This window comes from Sphaerodactylus townsendi, linkage group LG11 (genome assembly GCF_021028975.2).
Source record: "Sphaerodactylus townsendi isolate TG3544 linkage group LG11, MPM_Stown_v2.3, whole genome shotgun sequence".
NCBI lineage: Eukaryota > Metazoa > Chordata > Lepidosauria > Squamata > Sphaerodactylidae > Sphaerodactylus > Sphaerodactylus townsendi.
Window position 1 is genome coordinate 77,764,173 of NC_059435.1, and position 26,891 is coordinate 77,791,063.

At 50.5% G+C, this 26,891-nt stretch overlaps 2 protein-coding genes across 4 annotated transcripts in view; both read right to left on the reverse strand.

Moving 5' to 3' along the window:
• The window catches only part of LOC125440668 (SWI/SNF complex subunit SMARCC1-like), a 92,660-nt gene extending 84,266 nt beyond the window's left edge, over window positions 1–8,394 (reverse strand). Inside the window, exons 1-2 of the mRNA XM_048510527.1 lie at window positions 7,904–8,394; window positions 933–1,052 (exon numbers count right to left, since the gene is read on the reverse strand). Of these exons, the coding sequence (XP_048366484.1) occupies window positions 933–1,052; window positions 7,904–8,221 (438 nt within the window). The 5' untranslated portion in view covers window positions 8,222–8,394. The remainder of the gene's footprint in view (window positions 1–932; window positions 1,053–7,903) is intronic.
• Window positions 8,395–13,127: 4,733 nt separating this feature from the next.
• Window positions 13,128–26,891, reverse strand: part of LOC125441164 (KAT8 regulatory NSL complex subunit 1-like) — a 47,280-nt gene continuing 33,516 nt past the window's right edge. For 2 of the 3 annotated variants that reach the window (XM_048511536.1, XM_048511534.1), the window contains exons 7-13: window positions 22,307–22,438; window positions 21,364–21,530; window positions 20,823–20,944; window positions 19,960–20,014; window positions 18,607–18,719; window positions 16,286–16,481; window positions 13,128–14,276 (exon numbers count right to left, since the gene is read on the reverse strand). In XM_048511536.1, the coding sequence (XP_048367493.1) occupies window positions 13,992–14,276; window positions 16,286–16,481; window positions 18,607–18,719; window positions 19,960–20,014; window positions 20,823–20,944; window positions 21,364–21,530; window positions 22,307–22,438 (1,070 nt within the window). In that variant the 3' untranslated portion in view covers window positions 13,128–13,991. The remainder of the gene's footprint in view (window positions 14,277–16,285; window positions 16,482–18,606; window positions 18,720–19,959; window positions 20,015–20,822; window positions 20,945–21,363; window positions 21,531–22,306; window positions 22,439–26,891) is intronic. The other variant, XM_048511535.1, reaches the window with a different exon arrangement.

A 26,891-nucleotide genomic window follows, 5' to 3' on the forward strand; every position in this document is an offset into this window, starting at 1 on the left:
GGTCTCTTCTGGGTCCATTCCCAGTTGGGGCAGGAGTCCGGGGGCGAGGTCCCCAGACACACTTTGGCTCAGCTCAGCAATCCACACATCTCCCTCTTTTCTTAATCCGCAAAGCATGACTTCTGTACCCCACGCCCACAAGGCAATGTACGTCATTCTTCCATCCTCCAGCTCGTCCTCAAAGGCTGAGAGCTGCAACTGGCCAAGGTCACCCAGCAAGCTTTAACAGCAGGGTGAAGACTCGAACCTAAGCCTTCCAGGTCCGAGTCTGAAACTCTAATCGTGACACCACGCTGGCTGCCCAGGGCAAGAATATTCAAGTGACACTTGAGCCCGGGGTCTTCTGCCCACACGAGGACCCCACTTGGGGTTCCCAGAGCAACAACTGAAGAGGAAAGTTCTTAGCCAGCTATTACACCGGATACTGCCGGCATGACCCACTGCCCTGAGCACTGGGCAGCTTATCAGGTTGGCAACAGCTGAGAGCAGACCTTAATGGGCATGATCTTTGGTCATGCAGTCAGGGGCATACCACCCATGGGGACCGGGTGTGTGTGTCATCAAATGACAAAATTGCGCCCACCCCCTTCCTCCCCCGCCCCGACCCTAGGAGAGGCCCCTAAAGACAGCCGTTGCACCTGTCCGAGCCCCCTCCTTCCCTCCCCAGGCCCTTGGGGGCAGGGGTGGCTTGGATGAGCACCATGGCAGCAAGACACCTCATGGACCGGCCACTGTGGCACCCTGAGCCCCCTCCTCCCCCTGCTCCGAGCAGCATCTTCCTGATCTATCCTGTGAAGAGTCCTCGTATAAGAGGATCTCTGCCTAAATTGAGAGCCAAATTCTTCCCGATTTGCCTCTGACTGCATCTGCAGCACTCACTCACTCACTCTCTCTCCCACACACACACTGGCGGAAGAAACATCAATACTCACAGGGAATTTGGTGAAGGCAGGATTGGCGACATGTTTTCCAAAGGCATCTTCCTGGAACTGCAGCAGCTGCATCACGAGCCCAGCCAGTGTTTTATTGGTAGGAGCATCTGCTTGAACTGACTGGAAAACAAACAGAGCTGATGTCCAATCAATCACGCTGATTTGGCAAGACCTCAAGCAACTTCAGCACTACTAAGGAAGGCTTTGCAGGCACGAGGCTTCCCTCTCGTCCCTCTCTTGCCCTCACAGCTGTTATGCAGCGACGCGCAGGAATCCAAATGGCAGCTCTGCTCTCACTGGCCCTGAGTTTACCAGGTCCACTTAAAGATGCTGCCCCTGATTCAGTGTTCACTCTCGCTCAGCACATGAAGAGCTATAGCCAACGACAGCGTTAACTCCGTGCTTCATTTTTAAAAAAGCAAAGAACACACTGGTGGACCTACTATTAAGTACTATGGCAACCCCATTTATAGCACACAAGATTGTAAGGAGGAACTCACAGTGGGCACAGCTGATAACTGTTTGCAAGGACCGGTCCAGACTTCTTCTAGCACCATAAAGAAGCCATTTGGGCATTCCCTAGAACAGGGGTGTCAAACTCAAGGCCCTCCAGATGTTCATGAACTACAATTCCCATAAGTCCTTCCCAACATGATCATTGGCTATACTGGCAAGGACTGATGGGAACTGTAGTTCATGAACATCTGGAGGGCCATGAGTTTGACACCTGTGCCCTAGAATATCACTGTGTCTGAAAAAGTTCCTTTTCAAAAGCATGCATCCCGCACTCCTCAGCAAATCAACACTGAGAGACGGCTGGCATGGAAGTAGTCCCGTTCTACCGTGTCAGGCCGAAACCTGACGGTTGGGGAGTGACAGGCATTTGCAAGGGAACTGTACGGCTTTCTGCAGGTATCCGGCTATCGCGCTCCCCCTGCGTGCAGCCTCGGAGCCAGAAACAGCAACCCCTTATCAAGTGTGAATGTTCCCAGCTCTTTTATGCTTTGTTCTTGGGATAGAAGGGACTGTTTGGTTCCAGGGGGGCAGGGAGCCTTGGGGGATATAGGCAAGTGTTTTGTGCGGGATCTTCAGAATCGTCTTTGCTGATGTTTACCTTCCTCTTCAAAATAAAGACTTCAGAGCAAATCTACAGTTTCTATTATTTTCGGACCCGGGGTCTGACATACAGTTACTGTGATCTCACTTATGACCGAGAGGATATGACTAAGGCCTTGAACTGTTTTTGGAACAAAAAGGCAGTCTGATCAACTTCTAACCTGGATAGCTTTAAAGGGGGCTTGGACAGATTTATGGAGGAGAAGTCGATTTAGGGCTACCAATCTTGATCCTCTTTGATCTGAGATTGCAAATGCCTTAACAGACCAGGTGATCGGGAACAACAGCCGCAGAAGGCCATTGCTTTCACCTCCTGCATGTGAGCTCCCAATGGCACCTGGTGGGCCACTGCGAGTAGCAGAGAGCTGGACTAGATGGACTCTGGTCTGATCCAGCAGGCTAGTTCTTATGTTCTTATCAGTTGCTGTCAGATAGACCTGACACAACCACTACCGTTAGAACTAGTCAGCCAACCGGTTGCTGCCTTTTGTACTAACTGTAGCTTCTAGAGAATTTTTATAGGCAGTCTCACGTAGCGTATGTTCTGGTCACCTTCTGTAGACTGGATCAGAGCAAGGATAACCAGCAAGCTGGCAAGCCAAGCAAAGACAATAAAAGATGCTGCATGTCAAGAGATAAAGTCGTCTCTCCAACTACTCACTCAGGGAGAGGGCACTCCTGCCAGGACAGGTCGGCTCCTCCACCCTGAGTGGCAACACCACCGATTTAGAGCAGCTCAGTCTAATCCGGACTGAGCTTCAGCAGACCTTCAACGGCACCCTCTATAACAGACATGAATAAACTCATCTGAACTGGACTGTTAACCAAGTTCACGCAGTCCAGGAACACAACAAATGTTTTGAGAAGTGGATTTTCATTTGAACCGCACAGGAGTTTGAACAAACACACCGAACCAGCCTTTCAATTATTATAGTTGTAATGTCCAGTTTAACCTGTTGAAAGTTAGAGTTGTAAGTAGAGTTTTACAAGTACCTCTTACAATGGTGACTAACTTTTAATTTATGCACTAATTAATGTATATACTGTATCGATGTTGATGAATCGAATTGTGTGCAAGATGGGTTTTTATATTGGTCATTGACCGTAAAAAAAATTTCTATCTAACACACCGGACCATGGACTATTCAATGGTGGCAAACCTTTGTTATGGACTACAATTCCCATCAGCCCCTGCCAGCATGGCCAATTGGCCAGGTGGGAATTGTAGTCCATAACATCTGGAGTGCCAAAGGTTCGCCACCACAGGACTATATTTTGTAATGATGTAAACACTGTACTTCCTTCCCTAAGAATCAACACCATGCTCTTGACCCATTGAGTCAAATACAGGATGGACGTCCACCCTGAGAGTATTCCAAGGTAGCTCACTCTTCAGACCCACCCTTTGCTTTCCCCTCCCACTCTCCCCAGTGCTTTAGCTAAGCACATGTCACTGCATTGGTTGACAATCCCCCCAGCCCCCCCCCCCCCCCGTTTCATGCTTGCATGTGCCACTAAAGCCCAGGGTGAGGTCTGAGATGAATCCCCAGCTGTCTCTCACTATGGGCTGGGGCAGGCAATCTCCAAAGGGGCGGTTACCGGGGCGACTGCATTTGGACGCCTGATATTCAACTCTTCAACTGGGAATACGGTAATCGCTGTTTCTGGCCCTAAAGTAGCACATGAAGCAAACCATGCTAATTAACAGGCACCTCTCCACCCCAAGTATAGCTCTCTTGAAGCACAAACTGAGGAGCTTTTCAACCGCGCACAATCAGATCCCTTCTGAAAGAGACCTGCCAGGCAGGTTCTCCTCCTCTCCCCTTCCTTTGTTCGAGGCTCACCTGCCAGTTCAAACACTGATCCAGAAAAGAAACCTCCCGAGGATCTTATGCAATAATCATTTCTCCCAGCTTGATGCCTCCTCCCACAAAACTCCTACAGCTGGTTTGCAAAATGCAACGGGTTCTGCCGTTAGAAACCAAATAATGAGAAAACAAAACCAGCAAAGGAGCCAGAAGACCAGCACCCCAGCGTCACTGGAAATGCAGGGCTGTCTGCCCACTCCTGAAGCAATGAATCTGATCTTCAAGACAATTAAAAAGTAGCAGACAAGTTGTTAATTTCAAAATTCACTAAAAAGACAAAATGTCTAAAAGCAGAAGAAATGTTTTTTTTCCACAATGTGGCTTAGCCAAAGTAAATATAGTGTGTTGTGGGTTTTCCGGGTTGTATGGCCATGTTCCAGGAGATGCAGGCAAAATGTCAGGAGAAAATGCTATTGGAACATGGCCATACAACCAGGAAAAACCACAACACTCTAGTGCCGTGGTGGCAAACCTATGGCACTCCAGATGTTCATGGACTACAATTCCCATCAGCTCCTGCCAGCATGGCCAATTGGCCATGCTGGCAGGGGCTGATGGGAATTGTAGTCCATGAACATCTGGAATGCCATAGGTTCGCCCCCACTGCTCTAATGGTTCCGGCCGTGAAAGCCTTCGACAATACATAAGCAAATATAGCTAGGTGTATTGGCCCATGAAATTCTATACGGAGACTTGTAAGGATGGCAATATTTTGAGGGGGGGAAGATTCTCTCTCCTACGTGATACCACCTCCTCTCTGCCTGAACCAACCCTTTCCCACTCCTTCCCTCCACTTGAGAAGGGAAAACAGTCAGAAATTCCTGCTCCGACCTCACGCCATCTGCCTTCTATTTCTCTGGCTTCACAAAACTATAGCAAAGATTAACACTCAGGTATCAAAAGTCAATCTTTCTTTCAGCAAATTACTTAATAACTGCATTGTCGGATTGTATTGCTTTATCATTCGTTTGTCATCAGAACGACCTACTGACTTCTTCTTTGTTACCAGCTGCTTCAGCCACAATGCTGCCAAGCTAGGGCCAAAGCACGAGTGCTCCTTTAGGGAGGAGGCATGCCAGGAAACTGGATCACCCCTGAGAAACTGCCCCCACCTCTTAGGGCACAGGGTGGTCAATGTGGGAAATGCTAGCAATTGCACAGACTGCCACCCTCCTCAGATCCCTCTTCTGATTCTTGTTCATGCTCACAGCCTGAACGTGGGCCTCCTTTCCTGCCTTCCAGAGAATCGCAAATTCTTGGCTGATGGGAGAAGCTTGTTGGGTTTAGCAGAGGCTCCCTTTTCCTTGAAGATCAAAAGTTTCATGGAGCCATTAGCTTCTAATGATTAGAAGGAGTTTGTCCTCCCCACTCCCTCTCCCCCATTCTCTCTCCTGCCTGAATGAGGGAGGCCTGCCAGCTGTCTTTTGCTTAATAGTGGGAGAAGTTCATTATGACCTGCCTCAGAGGACACAGGCTGATGGCGCTGGAAGATTGGAAGCTGGAGAGTTTACAAAAAACAAGTTAAAGGCACCTCTCACTTTTCAAGCACAGTAACTGCTTAGCTTCAAGAACATACACAGCCAGGACACTGACTGGAATCGTGTGTCAAAGATAACAACATGCTCATTTATCTGGATGCAAATCTTTCTCTACAGCAGCTTCCCAATAGTACAGGTTACAACTACTTTCCTTACATTTTCCGAGACCCTAAAACTTCATTAAGATTCATTAGCTTCATGCACAATCTGACAAGAACACTTGTTGTACAGCCCGCTTATTTCAAAAACGGACCCTGTTTCAAACAAATTAAAGGCAGTTACCCCAATCTACAGTGCTTAGATCAAAGTCCCACTGACTTTCCTTCTCAAATTATCTATGGTTCAGTCCAGAGAGGCAGGAATTCCTGTTCCTCAGTTCTCCTTCTGAAAAAATTTAAAAACCACAAGCTCAATCAAATCCTGAAACTTCAAGCCCTAAAACTCCTCCCCCGCAAAAAAAACCACCCCCACACAACACCCAGTCTTGACCTCCACTGTGTGAGGCAAACGTGTTTCTTTCTTTGTTTTTTTGTTCCAGGATTACACACCATGCCCGGCATGAAGTGACGATTTAAAGCTTTGCTGGTTATCTGTGGTCTACTTGGAACGATGACAAGAAATTTTGTTTAAAAATACCGCGCTGTTTTAAAACTGAAGTGTTGCTTTGCCATTTTCTTCAACAAGATCCAAGATAGACTGGGGCAATTCTATACATGATCTGGTATTAACTTGGATTCCAGAGACTGCAAAGCCGCTTTGTAGGTCTTAAGGTGGTGGGGTGGTTCTGAAATGCTGCACCGGATCTGGCATGCCTGTCTTTTCCCAGCACGGCTCCACACAGCATTGCAAGACTCACTCGCTGCCTACCGACTGTTCAGCTGCTTCAGCCCCCATCTCCCAAGCACAAGGCCTCCTTTCAGGACCACCACCAGGAACACCCAAAGCCTCACATCCGCCTGCCAAGAAGATTTTATAGGCTGGAATCTCTGGCTCATTCCGCACATGCAGAATAATGCACTTTCAAACTGCTTTCAGTGCTCTTTGAAGCTGTGCGGAATGGCAAAAACCACTTGCAAACAGTTGTGAAAGTGGTTTGAAAACGCATTATTTTGCGTGTGCGGAAGGGGCCTCTCATTGCTTATTGATTAAGAAAGGGCAACCCTTTGAATGGTTTTTATGCTTATAATCAGCTGTTTGGCTGTCGTGCATTTCTAGGCTATGTGGCCGTGGTCTGACGGTTTTTGATCCTAAGGTTTTGCCCACATTCATGGCTGGCATGTCATGGTGACATGTGTTTCTCTCCGTAGCTGTTTCCTGATCCTTTACTTCAATACACAGTGCACGTCATAATACCCCAAACACATCTGTAACATAATCAATACATACAATAAAACATTTAAAATAATTGAATCAAACAAGTAACATTTTCAATATATACACAGATTGGTGTCTTTTCACACTCCACTCTTATTTCAATTTTACTTCCAATGTGAAATGCGCGGCCTGAGGCTTCACGAGCTGTTCCCTCCGCCAGGGCGCTCTGGCCTGCCTGCACAACCAGGCTTTAAACAGCAAAGCGCCAAATTTTAATACCGTCGTTGAAAATAACGTATCTAAGTGCACAATAACAGAAATGACCGAAGCCACATTTCCAGCACGTGTCCCTTCAAGGGATCTTATGTGACAGCAATTTGGGACTCAGCTCCTTCTTCAAGAAACTGGTGCCTCATGGAGACACAAGGGCTTGTGCTATTTATATGGGGTTGTCGATACTGTTGAATGTGGCTTTGTTTGTATACAGTGAATGCGGCTTGATTCCTTTGTTCATTCTTCTTGTCCATTTTTTGCTGTTTCTCTGTTCATTTTTGTTGCTCATTTGTTTGTTCTTGTTGTTCATTCATTCATTTTTGTTCACTTTTTGCTGCCCACACTTGGTTCATTTGATCGTTCTTGTTGTTGATTCTTCTTCCCGGTCAATGTCGTGCACTCATTCACTTAGATACACACATCACTTCCAAACACTGCATTAATATCTGACACTCCCTCCTTCCAGGCCAGAAGCAGGGGGGCAGAGGGCTTCTCCCCAATTTAGGAACCGTGCTGCCGTCGCCCGCTTCCCATTCAGGGCCTGTCGGAGGGGGGGGGGGGCCGGGGGAGTCTCCCTGAGGTGGGTGCAAAGAGACAGCCCCCCCCCCTCCCCGGGCCTCGGCTAGTGGGACGGAGTTCCTTATTTATGTTTTGATTCACAGCCACACTAGCCAGGGCCCGGGGAGGGGGGGGGTGCTTTCTCTCCCCCCCTCAGAGAGACCCTCCGGCCTGGCTGAGGGCTTCCTGTCGCTCCCGGTGCCCGGATGAACGGACTGCAGGCGGGTCCGGGGGGGGGGTCCTGTGTGGATTCTGGGCTGCCTGAGGGGGGGTCTTCCCGGTGCGAGGGGAGGGGGCGCCTCACCTTCTTGCAGTGCTTGGCCAGCCAGGCGCGGGCGGCGTCGAGCTGCGCGACGGTCTCGGGGCTCTCCCAGAACTTGCCGGCGGGGCCTCCGTCCTTGCGCCGCGACACCGACAAGGGGCTGGCGGAGGCGGCGGGGCCTGGACCGGGGCCTGAGCCGCCGACTCCTGGTCCCCCCGGGGCCGGCCCGCCGCCCGCTCCGGCCGATGCCGCCGCCGCCGCCGCCGCCGCCGCCGCCGCCATTGTCCTGCCGGGCCTTCCGCGCCGCCTCCGCCACCGCCGCCGGGGCCCTACGCCACCCACTCTCCTGGCCCCGCGCATGCGCAGAGCCCGCCGGACGCCGCGGCGGCTGCCACACCGCCGCCAATCTCCGCGCGCACGCGCAGGGAAGCCGCTCTCCCCCCCTCCGGCAGGCAGCCAGACGCGCTCGCCTCACGCCGCCTGCCCCGCCGGCTCCACTCGCGGGCTCGAAGGCGGGGAGGGCGGAGCCGCGCGTGCGCACTAGGCACCGGCCGTCCCCCGGCAGGACCGCCCCCTCGGCTCCTCCACGTACTACGCATGCGCCGCACCTCTGGGCCCTTTGCGCCTGCGTCAGTTCCCCGGCCTGGTTCTCCGCCGCCGTGCCGTCTTGGACGCGCACGCGCAACTCCGCCCCGTGGACGGCTGGTCTCCAAGAGGAGTTGGGGGTGGTCTGAGTGGGAGGGGGCTGCGTGGGGTCCCGCCCCTCAGTCTGTCGCCTCGCTGCTCTGCCGGTCTCCGGCTCCCAAGCGAGGAGAAGAGGAGTTTGGATGCATGTACCTTTAAGGGGACTCAGAGCTCCTTTCCCCTGCCCGCCGCAACAGACGCCTGGTGAGGCAGGGGAGGCTGAGAGACCCCCGGGAGAGTTGTCGCCATCATTGTATATGAGAAGAGGAGCGGGAAGAATAGCAATTTGTATTTATACCCTACTTTTCTTAACCATAACAAACGCCTTCCCTTCCTCTCTGCACAACAGGCACCTGCAAGGCAGGTGGGTCTGAGAGAGTTCTGAGAACTGTGACTGGCCCAAGGTCACCCAGCAGGCTTCATGTGGGGGTGCTATCTAGGTGATTGAGATACATTCCTGGAATCATGCAACTGCTTCAAATAACAAATTGCTGCTGCTATAAAGAGATATGTAACCAGCCTGCTGTATGTATCCACTGCCACCTGGACGCTCTTTCTTTGGTCTTTCCTTTATGGCTTCACACGCTTTGTAGACAACTAGGCTCCCCCTGGTACTCCTGTCCCATGGAACTATGTTACATCTGTCATCTCGTGAGGCAGGAAACCAGGTGGCTTTCTCTTGCTATCTGTCAGGATGATGTTGATGTGTGTTCTGTCCTTGAATTTTTCCCGCCTGTCAGCCCTGGCTCTCTGCCTGGACTGGGGATGTTTTGCTTTCATGTTATTTCGGCTTGACTGTGTGAAACTATGCACTGTTGAATTTCATTTGGCGGGAAGGAGGTTTGCTACTGTGTTAAAACTATTATCAAAGTTTTGAGGCTCTCAGAACTCGCATTGTCTGTATTCGACTATGACTGCCAGTACAATAAAGAACTGAAAACGGTTACTTTTGCCTAGACTTTACTAGTTCGTTACACTATCTGCCACCAACCTTGGGGTGCCTTACCTCCAAAGACTATTTTTCATCAACTCTTGGGAAAACAGGACGGAGGGTTCTCTACAGGGAATGAAGGGGACTGTGAATGCCGGCTTCGTCAGAACTGGCTTTGCCAAGAATGGTGCTTTGATGCCTATTCAATAAACACGACTGATCAGTACTTCAGAATACATTTATTGGCTTAAGAATACACTTATTGGAGCAGCAGTGGCGTAGGAGGTTAACCTCCTCCTCCTCCTTCTTCTTCTGGATCTGAGACCTAACACCCAGATGCCACTGTCTCCCAAAATTCCTTGTAATCATTTCAAATACTTTTATTTATTGATTTGATTTGATTTGATTTACATGCCGCCCTCTCCACAAGGGCTCAGAGTGGCTTACTAGGTACCATATAACATTCAATTAAATAAACAATTAAAACAATAATAATTGTAATAATTAAAATTGCAATAATTAAAATTATTCTGCTTTTCTTCCTGATAGCCCCAAAGCAGCTTACTAAACATACACTTTTAAACAAATTAACATACAACACACTCTAAGTAGATTGGACCTCCTGGGTTGGTGTCCCCCAGCTAAGTCCCCCTGTCCAAGGCCGCAAGCTAAGAGCCTTGAGGTTTGTGCCCCCTCAGCCATACCTAGGCTATACCTACCTGCATCAGAAGAAACCCACCCAGCCCAGATGTTTCCAGCTAGTATCCGTCAGCACAACGGAAGGCAGCTTATTTGTTTAGTTTTGATCCCCAGAATTCATCTTTGTAAAGCCAACTTCAAGCTCACTTTTCCGTGCCCTTCCCTCCCGCCGGGCCTCTCCAGTGAGCCACGGAGTTCCATTTCCAAGAGAAGGGTGTTCTGCCCACCTGGCAAATTTTGGCTCCTCTCTGCTGCCTGAGAAGGCTCACCCCGATGTTTGCTTTTTTGTCCCACTTGGGAGAGGCGGGACACACTTGAGAAGCTCCACACGGAAACATCTCTAGCGCACATCTGGGCTTGTATTCCACCAAGAGAGGAAATCGGGATGCCGCCTCTGCAGAATGGTGCCGACTCTTCCGTTTTCAGCGACGGTAACTTGGGAGCCTTGCTTTGTTGCGTAGTAAAGCCTTTTAGGGGCCATACCAACATTGCAGGATCAATACAAATCCCAGAGCATCCGTGTGAGCTCCCTTGCTTTATTATTCTCCTGTGGCAAAAAGTTCACAGGTGATTTGTGCAGCGTATTTGGAAGTAATTAGGAAGAATCTCTCCCAACAGTCACAACTGCAACACTGAACAGTCGCAGGTGGATGGTGCGCGATGGGGGCGAGTGTCCGTCATGGCAAGATTTCTTGTACCGACGTATTTCCTTGAGGCCCCCCCTCCTTTCACTTTCCCCTTCGCAGCAAGCGAGGCCACTTCCAGCAAAACTTTTGATTTGCTTTGCTGCCAGAGCAGGTAGATTTGTCTGTGAGGACAGCTTTGCCCTGGACATGTTCCCCCTGCCCATGGCCAGCCTACCCAGCTCTACCCTTCCCACTCCCACGCCCTGCATTCCACACCTTCCCCCTTGCTCCTGCTTCCATGTTGCCGGCTCCTCACTGCCTTTCTAAATGCTCATATCAACTTGATATAATAGTAGGGTGTTAGCTTTTGCAAGGAACAGTACAAGCAGGGTCTCCTTTGGGCCCCTTGCTCTACTTCCACCCTCCCTGATGATCGGAAGGGCTATTTAAAACTTTTTCAAACAAGCCTCTGTTTAATGTATTGTCGAAGGCTTTCACGGCCAGAATCACTGAGGTGTTGTGTGGTTTCCGGGCTGTATGGCTGTGTTCTAGTAGCATCTTCTCCTGACCTTTCACCTGCATCTGCTTTTTCCTGCGGCATCAGGAGGGGTGGAAGGGAAGGGAGGGAGACAGCTCGAGCACATGGTCCCGTTCTTGAGCAGCTTGTGGTCCAGAGATAATTTTGAGATGGCATAGAATATCAGTATGAGTGCAACAACAGTGATATGGATATAACAGCAATTTACAGGCTTTTACAGAGTCAGCAGTCTGGAGGCTATTGCGTGTGATGAGATCTGTGTGTTTAAGGCTGATTTGACGGGTGGAGTGAAGAGAACCAGAAACTGAGACCCAGCAGAGTTCAGCAGACCAACTGAGCTGCAGGACGAGGGCTGCCTCCTTACAAATAAGCAGAGAAACACAAGGAAACCCCCTACAAGCTCCCTGCACAGTGAGGAGCCCTGAGCTAAGTGTTCCTTATATAATGGGCAGCTATATGGAAAGCAAACAGGAGGAGGTCTATGCAGAACTGAACAAAAAGGTTGTTTTAATAGGAAGCCTGGTGGATCGCCTCACAAAGGCCACGTCCTGGGATTCAAGTTGCAAAAATGTACAAGCCTGACTGGACAGATTTGGAAGTTGCCCTGCTTCTCATGGTTAGAGAAATTAAGTGACCAGCTACTCTGAGGTGCACTTCAACTGAATTGCTCTAACGGTGGTATTGATCTGCAAACAAACGAGGCTGTTATTTTATACGATCTGCTTCCTAGACCAGCTCACGCTGTAGCAGTCCACACAGACTCCTTTCTTTTTCCTCTTGTGAGCAGGGAATTGCTGGGGGGAAGTTTCCCCAGAGAAAGATTTCAGGGAGCCATTTCTCATTAAAATGTTAAAAGCCACTGTTCTCATCATCCCCTTCCACACCGACTCCTCTGGAAGCAACAGGGAATCTTCCAAGTAGTAAGTAAATGAATTTCTCAGCGTTACAAAAGAAATGCAAAGTTGACTGTGGTAGGGCATTTCCAGCATTCAAGCCAGGAGCAAGCAGTGCTGTGGCATGCCCATTAAGCAAGCTGCATATCTAATAATCCCTTCTAAAATGTTAAACAAAACCACCTAGGTATGATTAATGGAGGAAACCAGGAAAGAGCCTGCTGGAAGCAGCTTAATAGCATCTGGGCCAAGCTTGTTTCTCTTTTGCTTGCAGATACTTAGCTCAGGTTTCAGCCCGTAGCTCTCTACCCGAGGCCTCTGATAGGCAGTCCGTGTCTACCCAGGATATGTTCATGGTTTTTTTTCATACTTATATTGTAACTGAACTCTGGATTATTCTATATGCTGTTTGGGGCACCATTGAGAAGGCAGCATAGAATCACCACCACCACCCCACTTTTGCATGACGACTCCCTAAAAGCATTTCTAGTTAAAGGCCAAATTTTGCCTACATTTGAATAAAATGGGAGTAAAAGAATGAAGCAGTTCTCTCTTCCCACAGACCTCCGCCCCCCCCGCATCAGTTCCAATTCCCAAAGTATTCCCTGTGAAGGCATCCTTGTTTCAGAGACACTCTCTCCTAAAAGAACTGAACTCCCTTCCCTTGGAAGAAGAATCCAACTGATGCCTGCACAGCTGAATCAAGAGATTTTCCCAGCGAGAGAAATGGGGACACCACACAACATGTGGGCGCGGCTCAAGAATTGCTTCCAAAAAGAATGGTTTGGTTTCAAACAAGGCCGACTCCCACCAGTCAGGAGCCCCTTCTTGGAAATGCAAGAACTCCCCTTGGCTTATCTGAATGAAATGCTGTAACAACACACACGTGGCCACCCAAGGGGACGCACCAGCCGTTAAGCCAGTTTTTATTACATATATTGGGAGATAAATACAAACATTCATACAATGAACAGGATTTACATCATGATTTGTCACATCTCAGCAACAGCTGCACTGTCTGTAAGGCCAACAGAACATGATTCATGGTTAGAAGGCTGGTGATTTTCAAGCTACATTTCAAAACTAAAAACCATATGAAACAAGAATGGGAAACATTTGCCTTCTCCTCCAGGCATGTCTCCAATGCTCATGCACAGCAAGTACCCCTCGCGCCTTCATGGAGAGGCACCACGGGGAGCCCTCTAGGTCAGTGTGAACAGTTACTCACAACCAGTTCCCGGGGCCTATTCCCAAACTGGCACAAAAGCCCAGGCGGCTGAGAAGTTCTGCCAGCTGGCATCCTTTTGTGAGAAGCATACTTCTAAACTACAACAGCTTCTCCACCTCCCCTCCTCCTTGGCCTCCAGTCTCTGTGGGGCCAATACTCAGCCTCTTTGCTGCTCTCTTGGGGGGGGGGGGGGCCTTGAGCCGCCACACCGCTAACAGTTGCCTCTAACCTTCTTGCCAGAAAAGCACTGGAGTTCTTCCATCCCAAATAAACCCACAAGTCAGCCTTTCTGGGTGGCTCCCTCTTCCTCCACTACAGGAGGCTCTGCACCTGCCCTCTGCTGCCTGTCCAGCCCTCACTGATTCGGGGAGAGCCAGAGCTCCAAGTTCACAGCCGGACCCTCTGCGGGGTGCACGGAAGGCCTTCCTGCCGCCCGGCCTCTGCTGGGTCAGCTCACCTATGAAGCTCTGCCATGGCAATCTCTAGAGTATAAGTGCAACTCTACCAGACAGCGTTGTGAGGCCCGGGAGGTCATCTGTTGTGGATGAGCCTCGTTGTGACATAGTGCTGGCTGGCAAAGTCTTCTCGATGCCTGCTGCCATTGGACTGCAGCTGCCAGATGGCCTGGAGGGACTCCTTAGTAGGAGACAGGCCAGAATGTATCTGGTTAGTCCTCAAGTCCTGATGGGGGCCAGAGTCCCATGGCTGAAAGGCCCTTGTCTGCTTCTCTGCAGCTTCTTCGCACGGCGGCTCCTGAAGCGCTTGGTACTCCGTGTCAGAAAGGGGGAAAGTGCGGCGTTCCCATGGCTGCACATTCTAGGGCAACAGAGGGGACAAAGAGTTTTGGTTAAACACTTCTAAATGGCTGCATCTCCTTGGGCTGATTGAGGGACTGGAGCACCTTCCTTATGAGGCGAGGCTGCAGTGTTTGGGACTCTTCAGTTTGGAGAGGAGACGTCTGAGGGGGGATATGATTGAAGTCTATAAAATTATGCATGGGGTAGAAAATGTTGACACAGAGAAATTTTTCTCTCTTTCTCACAATACTAGAACCAGGGGGCATTCATTGAAAATGCTGGGCGGAAGAATTAGGACTAATAAAAGGAAACACTTCTTCACACAACGTGTGATTGGTGTTTGGAATATGCTGCCACAGGAGGTGATGATGGCCACTATCCTGGATAGCTTTAAAAGGGGCTTGGACAGATTTATGGAGGAGAAGTCGATTTATGGCTACCAATCTTGATCCTCTTTGATCTGAGATTGCAAATGCCTTAACAGTCCAGGTGCTCGGGAGCAACAGCTGCAGAAGGCCATTGCTTTCACCTCCTGCACGTGAGCTCCCAAAGGCACCTGATGGGCCACTGCGAGTAGCAGAGAGCTGGACTAGATGGACTCTGGTCTGATCCAGCTGGCTTGTTCTTATGTTCTTATGGGCTCAATAAATTGCTGTGTAACAGTTAAGAGCATCGGACTAGGATCTGGGAGACCAAAGGCCAACCCCACCTTTGGCCAGTCACACACTCTCAGCCTAACCTATCTTACAGGGTTGTTGTGAGAATAAAATGAAGGGAAGGAGGACAATGTAAGCTGCCCAGAGTCTCCCTTGGGGTGAAAGGCAGAGTATAGATGAAGTCAAGGAGTTACTCGAACAAAAAGGTTCCAATAAGCCCGAGGGGAGGGGACTGCTGCATTCTGCATCCTTGTGCGGTGGCTGGACAAGCATCTGCTCAGTCAGGGCTTCCCCAGCTAGATCATGCAGCTCATTCTACTTGGCTTTGATTGCTGCTGTAAAGAAACAGCACCGTTCATTGATTCGCCACTACAAGACTTGGCAGTGCAACATTCTTAGAACACTGACGCTTGGCCATTCTTCTGGACAGAGGGAACTGACTGCACGGCTGCACACCTGCTCTCACAGCAGGAAGGGCTCTTTGGCCTCCGTTACCCTCCACCTCATTTTTAGGAAGCATCTGCTCCAGCAACTGCCTGGGAGCATGGCTGTTTTTTGCCAAAGGCGTGAAGGTAGGCAATGTGGGGCAGAGTCCTTCAGAACAAAACGCAAGGTGGAAGCAACATCATTTCAGACCCTCAGTCTCAAAGGAGTGAGCATGTTGGACACAGCCTGGCACTGCCTATGGCAGGGGTCCCCAATATCGGACCCCTGTCACCTTTCCTGGTGCCCACAAAGTACTTTTTAGAAAGTGGATAGGTTCAGGTGGGCTTTTATCCAGCAAGGCTTCTGACTGGCCAGGCAGACTTTTGAAGAGACTACTTAAAGAACAGCAGTGGCGTAGCGGTTAAGAGCACGTGTACTCTAATCTGGAGGAACTGGGTTTGATTCCACACTCTGCCGCTTGAGGTGTGGAGGCTTATCTGGGGAATTCAGATTAGTCTGTACACTCCGCCAGCTGGGTGACCGTGGGCTAGTCACTGTTCTTCTGAGCTCTCTCAGTCCCACCCACCTCACAAGGTGTTTGTTGGGGGGGGGGAGGGAAAGGAATTTGTAAGCCCCTTTGAGTCTCCTTACAGGAGAGAAAGGGGGGATATAAGTCCAACTCTCCTCCTTCTTCTTCTCCTCCTACTTTGGCAGCCGCTGCCACCACAGCACAAGGATCTTCACTGTGAGACTTAAGATGAGCTGCAGCAGCCATTTGGTGGCTGTGCCCACCACGCAGCGCCAGAATTCCGGAGGTGCCTGTTGGCTCACAAACATTGAGGACCTCTGGTCTATTGTTTTATACGCCCTCAAGACACTTCAGCTCTCTACGCTTTACCAGATGAACAGGACATGCCATCCCCTCTGCAGCAGCCGCTGCCCTCACCTGCACATCGTCCTCTGTTTCTAGGAGGGAGAACAACAGGTCTTCTCTATTCCTGTTCCTGATAAGGAGGGGCTGCAGAATATCAAAGAGCTCTGGGCTGAAAGATCCCGTGGGAGAGAGATGGTTAAGGTGATGAGACAGGACGTCCAGAGAGCCCAGCTGAGGTAGGCAACGGCCGTCTGCTTTGTTGGAGACCCTAAAACGAAACAGGCAACAGAACAGCATTGTAAGCAAGGAGCCATGCAGCAAAGACAGGCTGCCAGATTACAGGCAGAGGCGACCGCAGCCTAAGTTCAGAGTCCTCTCACACACTGTGCCCTAAAGCTCAGCTCTGGAGCGTCAATACACAGGGCATGGAGACCAAGGCCTTCTCAGAGGATGTCTCTTAGTGATGGGATTCACAGTTTCACTGCCCCTGTACATGGGAGTTCTTTTCACTCGCTATGGCTAGTAGCCACGGATACAATCTGCCAAATCAATTTTTAAGGTCGTCTACGCCTGTGGCCATCACTACATCTTCCAGCAGCAAATTCTACCATTTTAATCACTGGCTGGGTAAAGGAGTGTTCTCTTTTGTCAGTCCAGTGGGCCATCAGCCTCATTGGATGCCTTTGAGTATTTTGTGAGAGGTAGAAAAGGGGCTCTGTCCACTTTCTCTGCCCTGCGCGTACTTTTATAAAGCTCCATCATCTCCCACCCCCCAGTCATCTCCTTTCTAAACAGAAAAGTCCCAGACTCTTCAGCCTTTCTTCGTAAGGGAGGGGCTCCAACCCCCTGATCATCTTGGTTGCCCTCTCGGCACTGTCCCCAGCTCTGAGATGCCCTTTTTGAGGTAGGGTGAGCAGAACTGGACACACCATGACAAATACAGGATGTCTGCAAGGGTGTTACAATAGTGAACGTATTAACATGCTCTGTTCAGTGGGGCTCTCCATACAGAAGCCTGCGAGAATTAACTCCTTAACTTTAAGACATTCTCAGCTCTCCATGTAGGGAAGCAAGATCTGCTGGCACAAAAGGCCCCCCCAGAGGACCCGAGGAGAGCAGGGGGCCGGTGGCTCATCACTGCCATGTTATGGATATATCAGGGATCCAGGCACAGCCCTCCCCAACTGGCAACTAGTGGAACCCTGCTGCTGCTGCTGCAGTCAGGAGAGGTGACTAGGCCCAAGGAAGACCTGCAATCTAGCCCTTTAATGGGTGGGGGAGGAGAGCTGCCCTGATTCAAGCTGCACCAAGCCCCTTGTTGCCTAGCCTCTAAACTAACTAAAAATACTAAATGTAAAGGAAAAAAACTAAACTGGCTGCAAGCCAGTGAAAGACCTGCTCTCTCTGCGTAGGCAGGAAAACTTCTGGGGAACAAAGATTGAGCCAGTGACATCACAGGAAGTGGAAAAAATCAACATCCTGCCTCTCTGGACAAGGGAAGGAAATCACCCATCCAAGATGCCCTAAGTCGCCTCCAGGAGAATCCTAGAGACCCCCAGGGCCATCAAGTCCAACCCCCTGCCATGCAGGAACACACAATCAAAGCACTCCTGACAGATGGCAGGGCACAGCCTAAAGAATGGGCCGTTAGTGCCCCAGCCTGCCTCATGTCCGTTTGCAAAGCTGGGGAGGACACCCAGGCTGGTCCCCAAGACTTGCAGGAGGGTGGAAGTGGCCACACAAAGATGCCTGGCCAATGCTCAGCTGGGCATCAGACAGGGAAATGGGACCAACCAGCTGGCGGAGGGTGGGGGAAGGAGGGGCAAGATGGCTCAATGACGGGAGTTGAAGAAGAGAGGCCCACCGTCCAGCTTGAGGTTTCCTTCCTGCAGGGGAAAGGAAGTTCCCACAGAGCACGTGCCACCTCCAGGGCTACCTTCAAAAGGGTGCGGGAAGCAACCGATAAAGACGCACCAATTGATCTCCCACAGGCTGAAAGAGGCTAGGAGAGAGGACGACGACCCAGGAACTACTGGACCCCCTCTCCTCTCACCACCATGGCCACAGGCGCCTAGGGAAACAGTTCATGAACTGTCTCCCACAGCACACAAATGAGGCCGAGGGAGTGCCCTAGGAAACTCCAGCTGACATGAATCCTGACCTGCAGGGCTCCAGTCAAAAACTGGCAACCTCCTCCAATAGGCCATGCTGGCAGGGGCTGGTGGGAATTGTAGTCCATGAACATGTGGGGTGCCACAGGTTGGCCATCCCTGTACCTATCCTCTCTTCATTGATGATTTGTCCAACAAATCAGAGAACAAGGCTATTTGCCAGTATCATAATGTAAAACCGAGCCTAGCCCACACCAGGGAGCGATACCAAGAAGTTAATACCTGTTTCCTCGCCTGTGGGGAGTGGCTTCTGCCCAGGAATCCCAGCGGGCGCGCTCCACCTCTTCAAACGTTTGGTGATGCGTTAGATACGCCTCGTCGGAGGTGTCTTCCAGCTAAGATGAAAGAGGGTTAATCTCTGGACATTCTAAAGAGCCAAAGTGGTTTACAGACTGGTGCTAAAGGAGTTCCGGGCTTAGCACAATAGCCACCACTGTCACCTGCAGAGGCAAAGGTCAATGCTGCAAAATTACTGCTGGATTTTTAGCAGGGGCAGCAGCATATTTTTGTCTCCAGCCCTCAAACTGCTGGTTTCCTGCCTCTGCCCTCCCAAGAGCAGGAGTGCAAGCAAAGAGGCGACAAAGCAGGACGGCTGGAGCACATCTGGGAGTGCAAAGAAAACTGCAGGCAACAAAGGAGCAAATTCTGTATTCCTCCCCAAAGAATGCCATCATGCGTTGAATCTGCCTCCTACCCACCCCTTTCCCTCGCAGCCCCTTTTGCCTGCCAAAAAGATTATTCCTGGGGGCTTTGTGTGATCTAGGCAGGCAAAGAGCTCTTGGGGGTGGGGAGAGGCTGCAGCAAGGAGAGGAAAAGGGTCAAAAACTGCTCTTCTATCTGATGTAATCAGTGCAGGCCTGCTATCCTCACACCCACACAACGCTTATGACACAGGAATGTTACATACAGACTGAAAAGGACTGCAGGGAGTGAAGAGATATATGGGGAAAATCTGTGTGCCTTCTGCTGGTGTTTTGCTGGATACAATTGATTGATTGATTGATTGATTGATTGATTGATTGATTGATTGATTGATTGATTAGATTTCTTAGACCGCCCAATCCCCGGAGGGCTCTAGGCGATTTACAACAAATATAAATTACAACAGTTAAGATACAGTTAAAACCCCCATTAAAAAACTTAAGCAGCACATCAAATCCTAAAACAACCTGTTAAGACCCATAATACTCATAATACTGGCACCTGGGCCTAAGGCTGGGAGGGGAACAACGTCCAAGATGGCAAGGATACGCCGTATCAGGATGGTAACAGGCGGAGGGGGGCTCATAATGCCAGTATATGTGGCATGTGCATATGCCGACAGCTCAGATCCTCTGACGATAAGCAGTTTTTCACATTAACTGTTTTGCACTCCTGCATGAAAAGTGCCCCACAAGCCCCCCGAAGTCAAGTTCAAGCCACGCAGCAAGTCCAGGATGCACACATTTGTTGGTGGGTTCAAGTTAGAAAACAGCACCAGATGGCAGACCATAGTCTTGTCATGGCAGAGGCCAAATCTGTCTGTTGGATGGTTACACTAACACAGAGGTCACTGATGAAGATGCTGGAGCTCACCTCCGGGCTGGCTTCTCCTGGTGCTTTCAGTTCCCTGGGATCCACCCTTCTCCAGCTGCAAAACAATCACTCAGGGTTAAGGAGCTTTCCCATCAACCTGTTCCTCACAACAAAGAGATGCTTTTCCATGGCACACCCTACACTCACTGGACAGCTGCACAAAAATCCAAAATGAGGGTGGCGGCCATCCATCTCCGACAGAGCTGAAAACAGCAACTCTTTTCACCCCTCCAGGGATGCTGGAAAGACCACCACCCAATCACAGCAGCTGGTCTTCCTCTCCTCCAGTGAGAAGACACTCTCTAGGTAAACAGGTCCATGCTGGCCACAGCCACACTAACAAGTCAAGGGGCTGGTCCTGACCTTTCCATTCCACTCCGCCAATCTTTGGTGGCCCCACTGTGGGTGCCCAACTATCTGAAGGCAGACAAGTGGCCACCAAAAAGGGACTTCCTCGGACAGGGGTTCCCTCACTGATTCTCACTGACCCTGCACTCTTCTGTTCATGTGTGTTAAAAATTAATACATTTTAAAAAACTTGTTCTCGTTATTTTATTGCGTGCCACTTTCAGAAGCCTGAGCGACACGGAAATATGGCTTTAAACATGCTGACCACTTCTCATGCTGACCAAGCCTGTTCTTTCTGCAGGGCTCAGGTAGATAGAGGTGGGTAACATGCCTGAATAGCAAAATGTCTCTATGCTTATAGCATGCAGATTAGTTACTATGCTGAGAAACCTTGAGGAGCAGGGATTCTCAGCATAGTAACTAATCCCCTTTCCTCATGAAAGACAATGCACTTGTGTAAATGGAAAATGTTCCAGCTGCTTTCTGAACTTTCTGAAGACTCCAACTGCACCCACCTTGGTGTCAAAATCTCTTTATACTGCAGCTTCTCTACTCGTGTAGCTGCAGCCATTGATGCTGGAATGACTATGTTATTGATGTCGTAAGATGATTCTACTTTTTTCTTCTTCGCAGGCTGCTGAAACCAGAGCAAACATTTCAAAGGCACAACACCACACTTATCAAGACATCCCCTCCCCCACCCCAAAGCAAGAAGTTGCTTTTTCCTTTTCCTGAACCCAGAAACTGTTCCAGCAACAACTGCCCAGGGCCAGGCCAAGAAACTCCCAGCCCAGCACGCTGACATAACCCACGGGACTGTGATGGTGTGCTGAGCTGAAAGCACATCACTGGGGATAGGGGCCGCTATGCCGACAACAGCATCTCACACTACTGATTCAATCATATTGCCATCCGCCTATTGCATTTTTTATTGCTGTGTCTAACTGTCATTGCTAGCTGCTTTGAGCATGACAATGGAGAGGTGAGATATAAATCCACAGCACCCCCCCTCCCACAGAGGCTCTGATTGTCTGAGAGGTCCATGTTCCAACTCACCAATCCTGAGCTGCCAGCAGCCATGGAATTGCCAGGGACTTGGCCAGAGGGTGGGACAGAAGTATTTTCTAGGCACACAGAGGGCAAGTGATGGAAGTAACTAGGTTTGTGGGTCTGAGAGCTGGGAAGCAGCAGCCTGTGGCTGGCTGACTCTTTAAGCAGAGAACCTGTTAAAGGAACCCAGTGGAAACACACCTCGGTTAGTAAGTCACAGCCATTCTTTGCCCTGACAACCAAGAGATGCCAGCAACACAGGGAAGATCGGGTTCCTTTCTTTGCTAGGCTTTCTAGGAAAAGCTGTTCTCAAAATAAGCAGGCAGAAGCTGCAAAAGTGTTGATGTGGGACCACAAAACACCACTCCTGGGGTGTCAGTGTGTTCCATTATTACCCCCCAAATGCTTCAGGGGAATTCGTATAACAATAAACAGTATTCAAAGAACAGGGTTTTTTTTCAGTATCTTACAATATCACAACTAATGGTCACCCAATAAAGTTAATTTGCATCGGACTGAGGAAGGACAAAGTTAGCTTATGGGATTCACTGCCACAAAATGGGGTTATGGACACCTGCCTAGATGGCTGCCCAAGTCACAAACGATAGCTATCATAGCTAATGGCCACTGGGAGACCAAAAGAAACGTCCATGTAAAAGGCAACATGCAGGATTGCCATGCAGTGAGGCAGCTATCATTTCAAAGAGCAGAATCCAGCTACTAAATGGATCTTTAGGTCTCTGACATCACAGCAACCTTTGATGTACAGCGGAATCCTGAAGAGAGTTACTCCCGCCTATGCCTATTCATTTCAATGGGCTTAGAGTAGAGTAAATCTGGATAGGATTGCACTATGCCAGTTGCTGTTCTCCTCTACAATATGAAACAGCCTCTTTTATGGACATTCTGCGTGGGTTCCACGGTTTCCCCTATTATTTGATGCATTTACCAGATGCAGGAGAGGAACAATTGCTGGTGACGTCTTTCAACCTCCACTGAGGCATCCTCAAAGTCTTGAGCTTATGACTTAGCCTGTGGTCCTCTCTTAACAAGGCTCCAAAGTGTAAATGAAGAGGTCTGCCTAGAGAGCGAGAGAACACACATGTCTATGAGACACATCCTGCAAAGCTGCAGTTTAACTACTCACAACTACTTCCTTTCCACCATCCCTAGTTCTCTGCAACCCGGTTCATGCAATTCAGCATCATACCTGCATTCTAAGTCCTTTTGACAAGGAGAGTCCTGAGCACACATTTGCTCCCCGAATCCAACACTCTGGCCACTAAACAACACTCCTGCCTTCCAAGCACCAAATATGTCGTTAGCACGAACATCTGGCTACACAAGAAGGGCCAGCCCTGATTAGTGCTTGGATGGGAGTCCACCAAGGATGTCCTGGGTCGCTATGCAGAGGCAGGCAAGAACAGACCATCTCTGAACATCTCTTGCTTCACCCTGAATGTCTCAAGGTAGACCTATCTCCTCAGATCTCAGAAGCTAAGCAAGATCCTCCCTGGTTAGAACTTGGATGGGAGGCCACCAAAGAAGTTCAGGGTCATTATGCAGGGGCGGGCAACAGGAGGCCACCTTTTGTTTTGAAAATGCTGCGGGATTTGATGGCACTTTCCATTCATCATCCCACATGCAAGTAGTTTTAGAGTCAGACCACATCAGAAAATTAATTCATGTAACCTTGTAGGTTGGCAATGTGCTGTCAGAGCATCAGATGAAGATAACCAGAAGCAGATTCTCCAGCTTGCACAAGCAACTCTCCTCTGGCACAGTGCCAGGACTGGGGACACAGGGACAGCTGAAGCCCTGGGGAGAACACCCCGTGATTGCTGCCGCCATTGGTGATTCCCAGTAGGGGAACATGCTCCTTTCCCCATAGCTCCATTAAGCTGCCCTCTGACGGGGTCTTTGGCTGCTCAAGACTGGGGAAGTCACCGAGATCTCTTGAGGCCCTTATTTGATTTCAGCCAAAAATGAAATCCTCAAGCAGGACCCACCAATTTAAAATAAAGGTGAGAGTAAAATATAGTACAAGTTCCTAAATGAAGCAGTTCTTAATACTGTAAAGGATTCAGTGGTGTCGATGAGCGGGTCGGCTGCCTGGCCTTGAGTACATTCCACAGCCCGGGCGATGGGCCAGCTTCTCCGGCGGAGACCTTATCTCTGCGAGGGAGATGAGACCTCCGTTCCCATGGGAATCCGGGAGGGGGGATGGGATGGACAGAGTTATAACCTGTGTTTCTGGCGGGAGATCTTATTCACTGCCACCACCGCGCGGTAATGCAGTGAGCTTTCTAAGATGTCTTAATAAACGGTCTTTTACACCCAAAAAGCCTTTTATTTCTGCTTCTATGGAATTCCTTACATTGTGGCAGGAATCTAGTCTCATCTATATTCCTAGTGCAGTGGACCTCTGGTGATCTCGGGCATGGAGAGGTTGGAATATTCCTGTAGGAAGGAGTGCGGTAGCCCCCAAAGAGGGCTCCGAGCTTTCCCTTCTGGATTTGGAGGAACCCGGCGGAGAAGCGAGATTCTCATTGGTAACTCTTTCCGCTGGATCCTCGTATGCGACATGAGTCTTCCCTTTACCTCCAGTTGGTACGAGGGACGCAGTGGGAGGCGATCATGTGGACTTACATGAGTCGCTTTGGGGCGCTGTCTATGGATCGAGCGCCTGTGGATCGAGATATCTGCCCGTTTCCATGTGGGATTACAAACCCCTCCAGGTGCAGCCTGTCACGGGAGGAGGAAGGCGGGTCTGACCACCTTTCATCGCGGGCTTAACGCTAGGAGTCCAAGCATTGAACCATTCCTGGACTTCGTATTTTGGTGATGCTCCCAAGAATCCACCAGGCTCCCCAGAGATCCCCGGATTAGCAGCTGGAACTCCGGAGGATGCCCCGTGGAGCCACCGGGTGGGCAGCCGCGACGCTCCATGCGTTCAGAGGAAGAGGAGTCCGGAGAGAGCCTGCACTCCCTTCCGATCTATTCCCTCTCCCATCGAAAAGAGAGGCGCTGGGATGAGGAAGTGGGCCGACCGGGCGCAGATGCCCAAGAAGCATGGGCCCGTGAACGGCAGCTATGGGAAGAGGAACGGGGAACAGCTGCAGCAAGAGCGTGACAACCTCGCAAAGAGACTCCGGGATGCATTGACTTCTAGCAAGGAGAGAGAGCTGGCTGCCTTGGAGAGGGAACTGAAGAAGCAGCAGAACAGGACAACCCAAGTTGGAGTCTACGCTGTCACTGGGTACAGCCGGGCGCCCAGAGGGCTGACGCTTGCTGGGTCCCAAGCCACCTTCCAAGGACCGGCTCCCCACCAGAACGCCAGCGGCACCGGGCGCTGGTACTTGCCTCCACCTCCACCATTCCAGCCCCCCCCCTGCGCAACCGCTGCCTCAACTCATGCGCCAACCACCGCCCTTGGCGGGCGCCAAGGGCCATGGAGAGAGGGATACTACAGGCCTCCAATACCTGCCCGTTTGATGGGGACCGCTTCAAACTTCCCTACTTCATCTTGCAAATCGATGCCCACATGGGAGTGGAACTAATGACGCATTTATACCGGGTCTGAGCTAAAAAAATGCACGGGACATCGGCTCAGTCCTGGATGGGGCGGCAGCCGACTGGTTTTGTGACTCTTTTGAACTCTGCAAGATGAGGGATACTCGCACTGACAGTGCCTCCGTGATTCCTCCAGAAGCTCTTATGCGGGCTCGCCTAAGATCCGAATTGCTGAAAATGAAGCTATCCGCACCATCAAATCTATCCAGCAAGGCAACCCGGGCTTCGCTTGCAGAATTTGCCCGTGAATTTCGGCGCGGCGTATGCTGGGCTCGACTCTCCTGAGTGGCTCTGAGCGCATGGGAAATGCGAATTACTTCTCCGGATGCTGTCGACGTGTAAAAGTTAGGTGAAACGGTAGTGTTTTAATCTCGGATCCCCCGCACTATTGCTGATTGGATCGAATTGGGATCCCCAAAGTGGCGCCCTCGCTAATTGGGGCATCACGCTTCGTGCCGGGGGGGGCGCCCACGCCCAAAACCCGCTTAACTAATGCCACTCACTACTGCGTAATTACCAAGCCAAGCCTTCCAGCCAGCCCCTACCGAGACCACCTCCGAAAGTCGTCGCCGGGCTGGGATTGTGTCTTTACTCGCGAGGAGGGACTGCAGGTCATCTAGCCGCCTAACTGCCCGAAAAGAACAGAAGCCAACCGCTCTGGCTGCCTGGCACCCCACATCTGCCAAGCCACCACGCGAATCCGGGCCGCCCCAACAGAGCTGGCGTTCAAGGCAGTTATTGAAGGAAGCGCACTCCAGAGGGTGGGGAAAGCAGCTGTGTGCCTTTCTTCAGCCCCCCCCCCCATGGACATGGGCTTGCGACTCTCAGACGCGGTGAGTGAAGGCAGCGGCCCATCTGGAGACAAATCCAAGCCGCTTCTGGCCAACCCCGCATGGCTAAGCATACCTCGTATTATAGCTCCCGCCAGCCCTTGTAGATTCTGGCTGCTCCCTATTGCTTAATGCGGCCCCAGGTAGGCGAGGAGGAACCTGGATCTAGGACCAAGTCCCCTGGCTAAGCCCATACCATTCACCCAAATGGACGGGTGGCAGTCCTTCTCGGGAGTACGGCGGACCGGCCCAGTTCAAAACGCATACCGGGTCCCTCCTCCGCTTCGCCAAGTACCACTACTGGGGAGAAAATTAGTTTTGTTCTGGCTTCATGGTGGCCAAACACTCCATAGTTCTGGGCATGCCATGGTTGTTGTTGCAATGAACCAAAGAATTCATTTTGGAAAGAAAAGGATCTTTAGAATTCACTGACCCTCCCTCGCGGTGAACACACTACATGAATTGGGGGGGAAAACTCTCGGCTTCTCCTGGGACACCCCCCCCCCCCCCTGGCTTCATCAGCGATGCCCGCTCTAACTGCTCCCGATTCTACCGACATTCCCCACCGCCTTACCAAGATTTGGCCAGAGTATTTCAGGAGCAAGAATCGCGATCAGTTGCCACCCCATAGAGAGACACTGACTGCAAAATCGTGAATACAGCCAGGGGCTTAGCTGCCCAAAGCGTAGAATCTACCGATGATGAATCCCAATGAGGGAGAAGGAACTTCGTTGCCTTCTTAGACAAGAACCTCGGCTTCAGCGAGGTTCATAATCGGCGGGCTACCAAACACAAACATGCTGCTCCTGTATTGTTTGTAAAAAGAAAGATGGCTCTTTACGGCTCTGGCACAGATTAACCGAGGACTCCCAATGCAGTCTCTCTGTCCAATAAATACCCTTTGCCGTTAATCCAAGAAGGACCTTCTAGGACGATTGGGCAAGGCGACGCAGATTCTTTACTAAGTTGGACTTGAGAGAAGCTTACCATTATAGAGAAGTCAGAATTGCTGAAGGCCTAATGAACACCTGACTGCATTTAATAATGTAAGGTTTGGACAGTTTGAATATTCTCTAATAATGCCATTCGGTTAAGTGGGGCCCCCGGAGCTTTTATGGCCCTTATCAACGA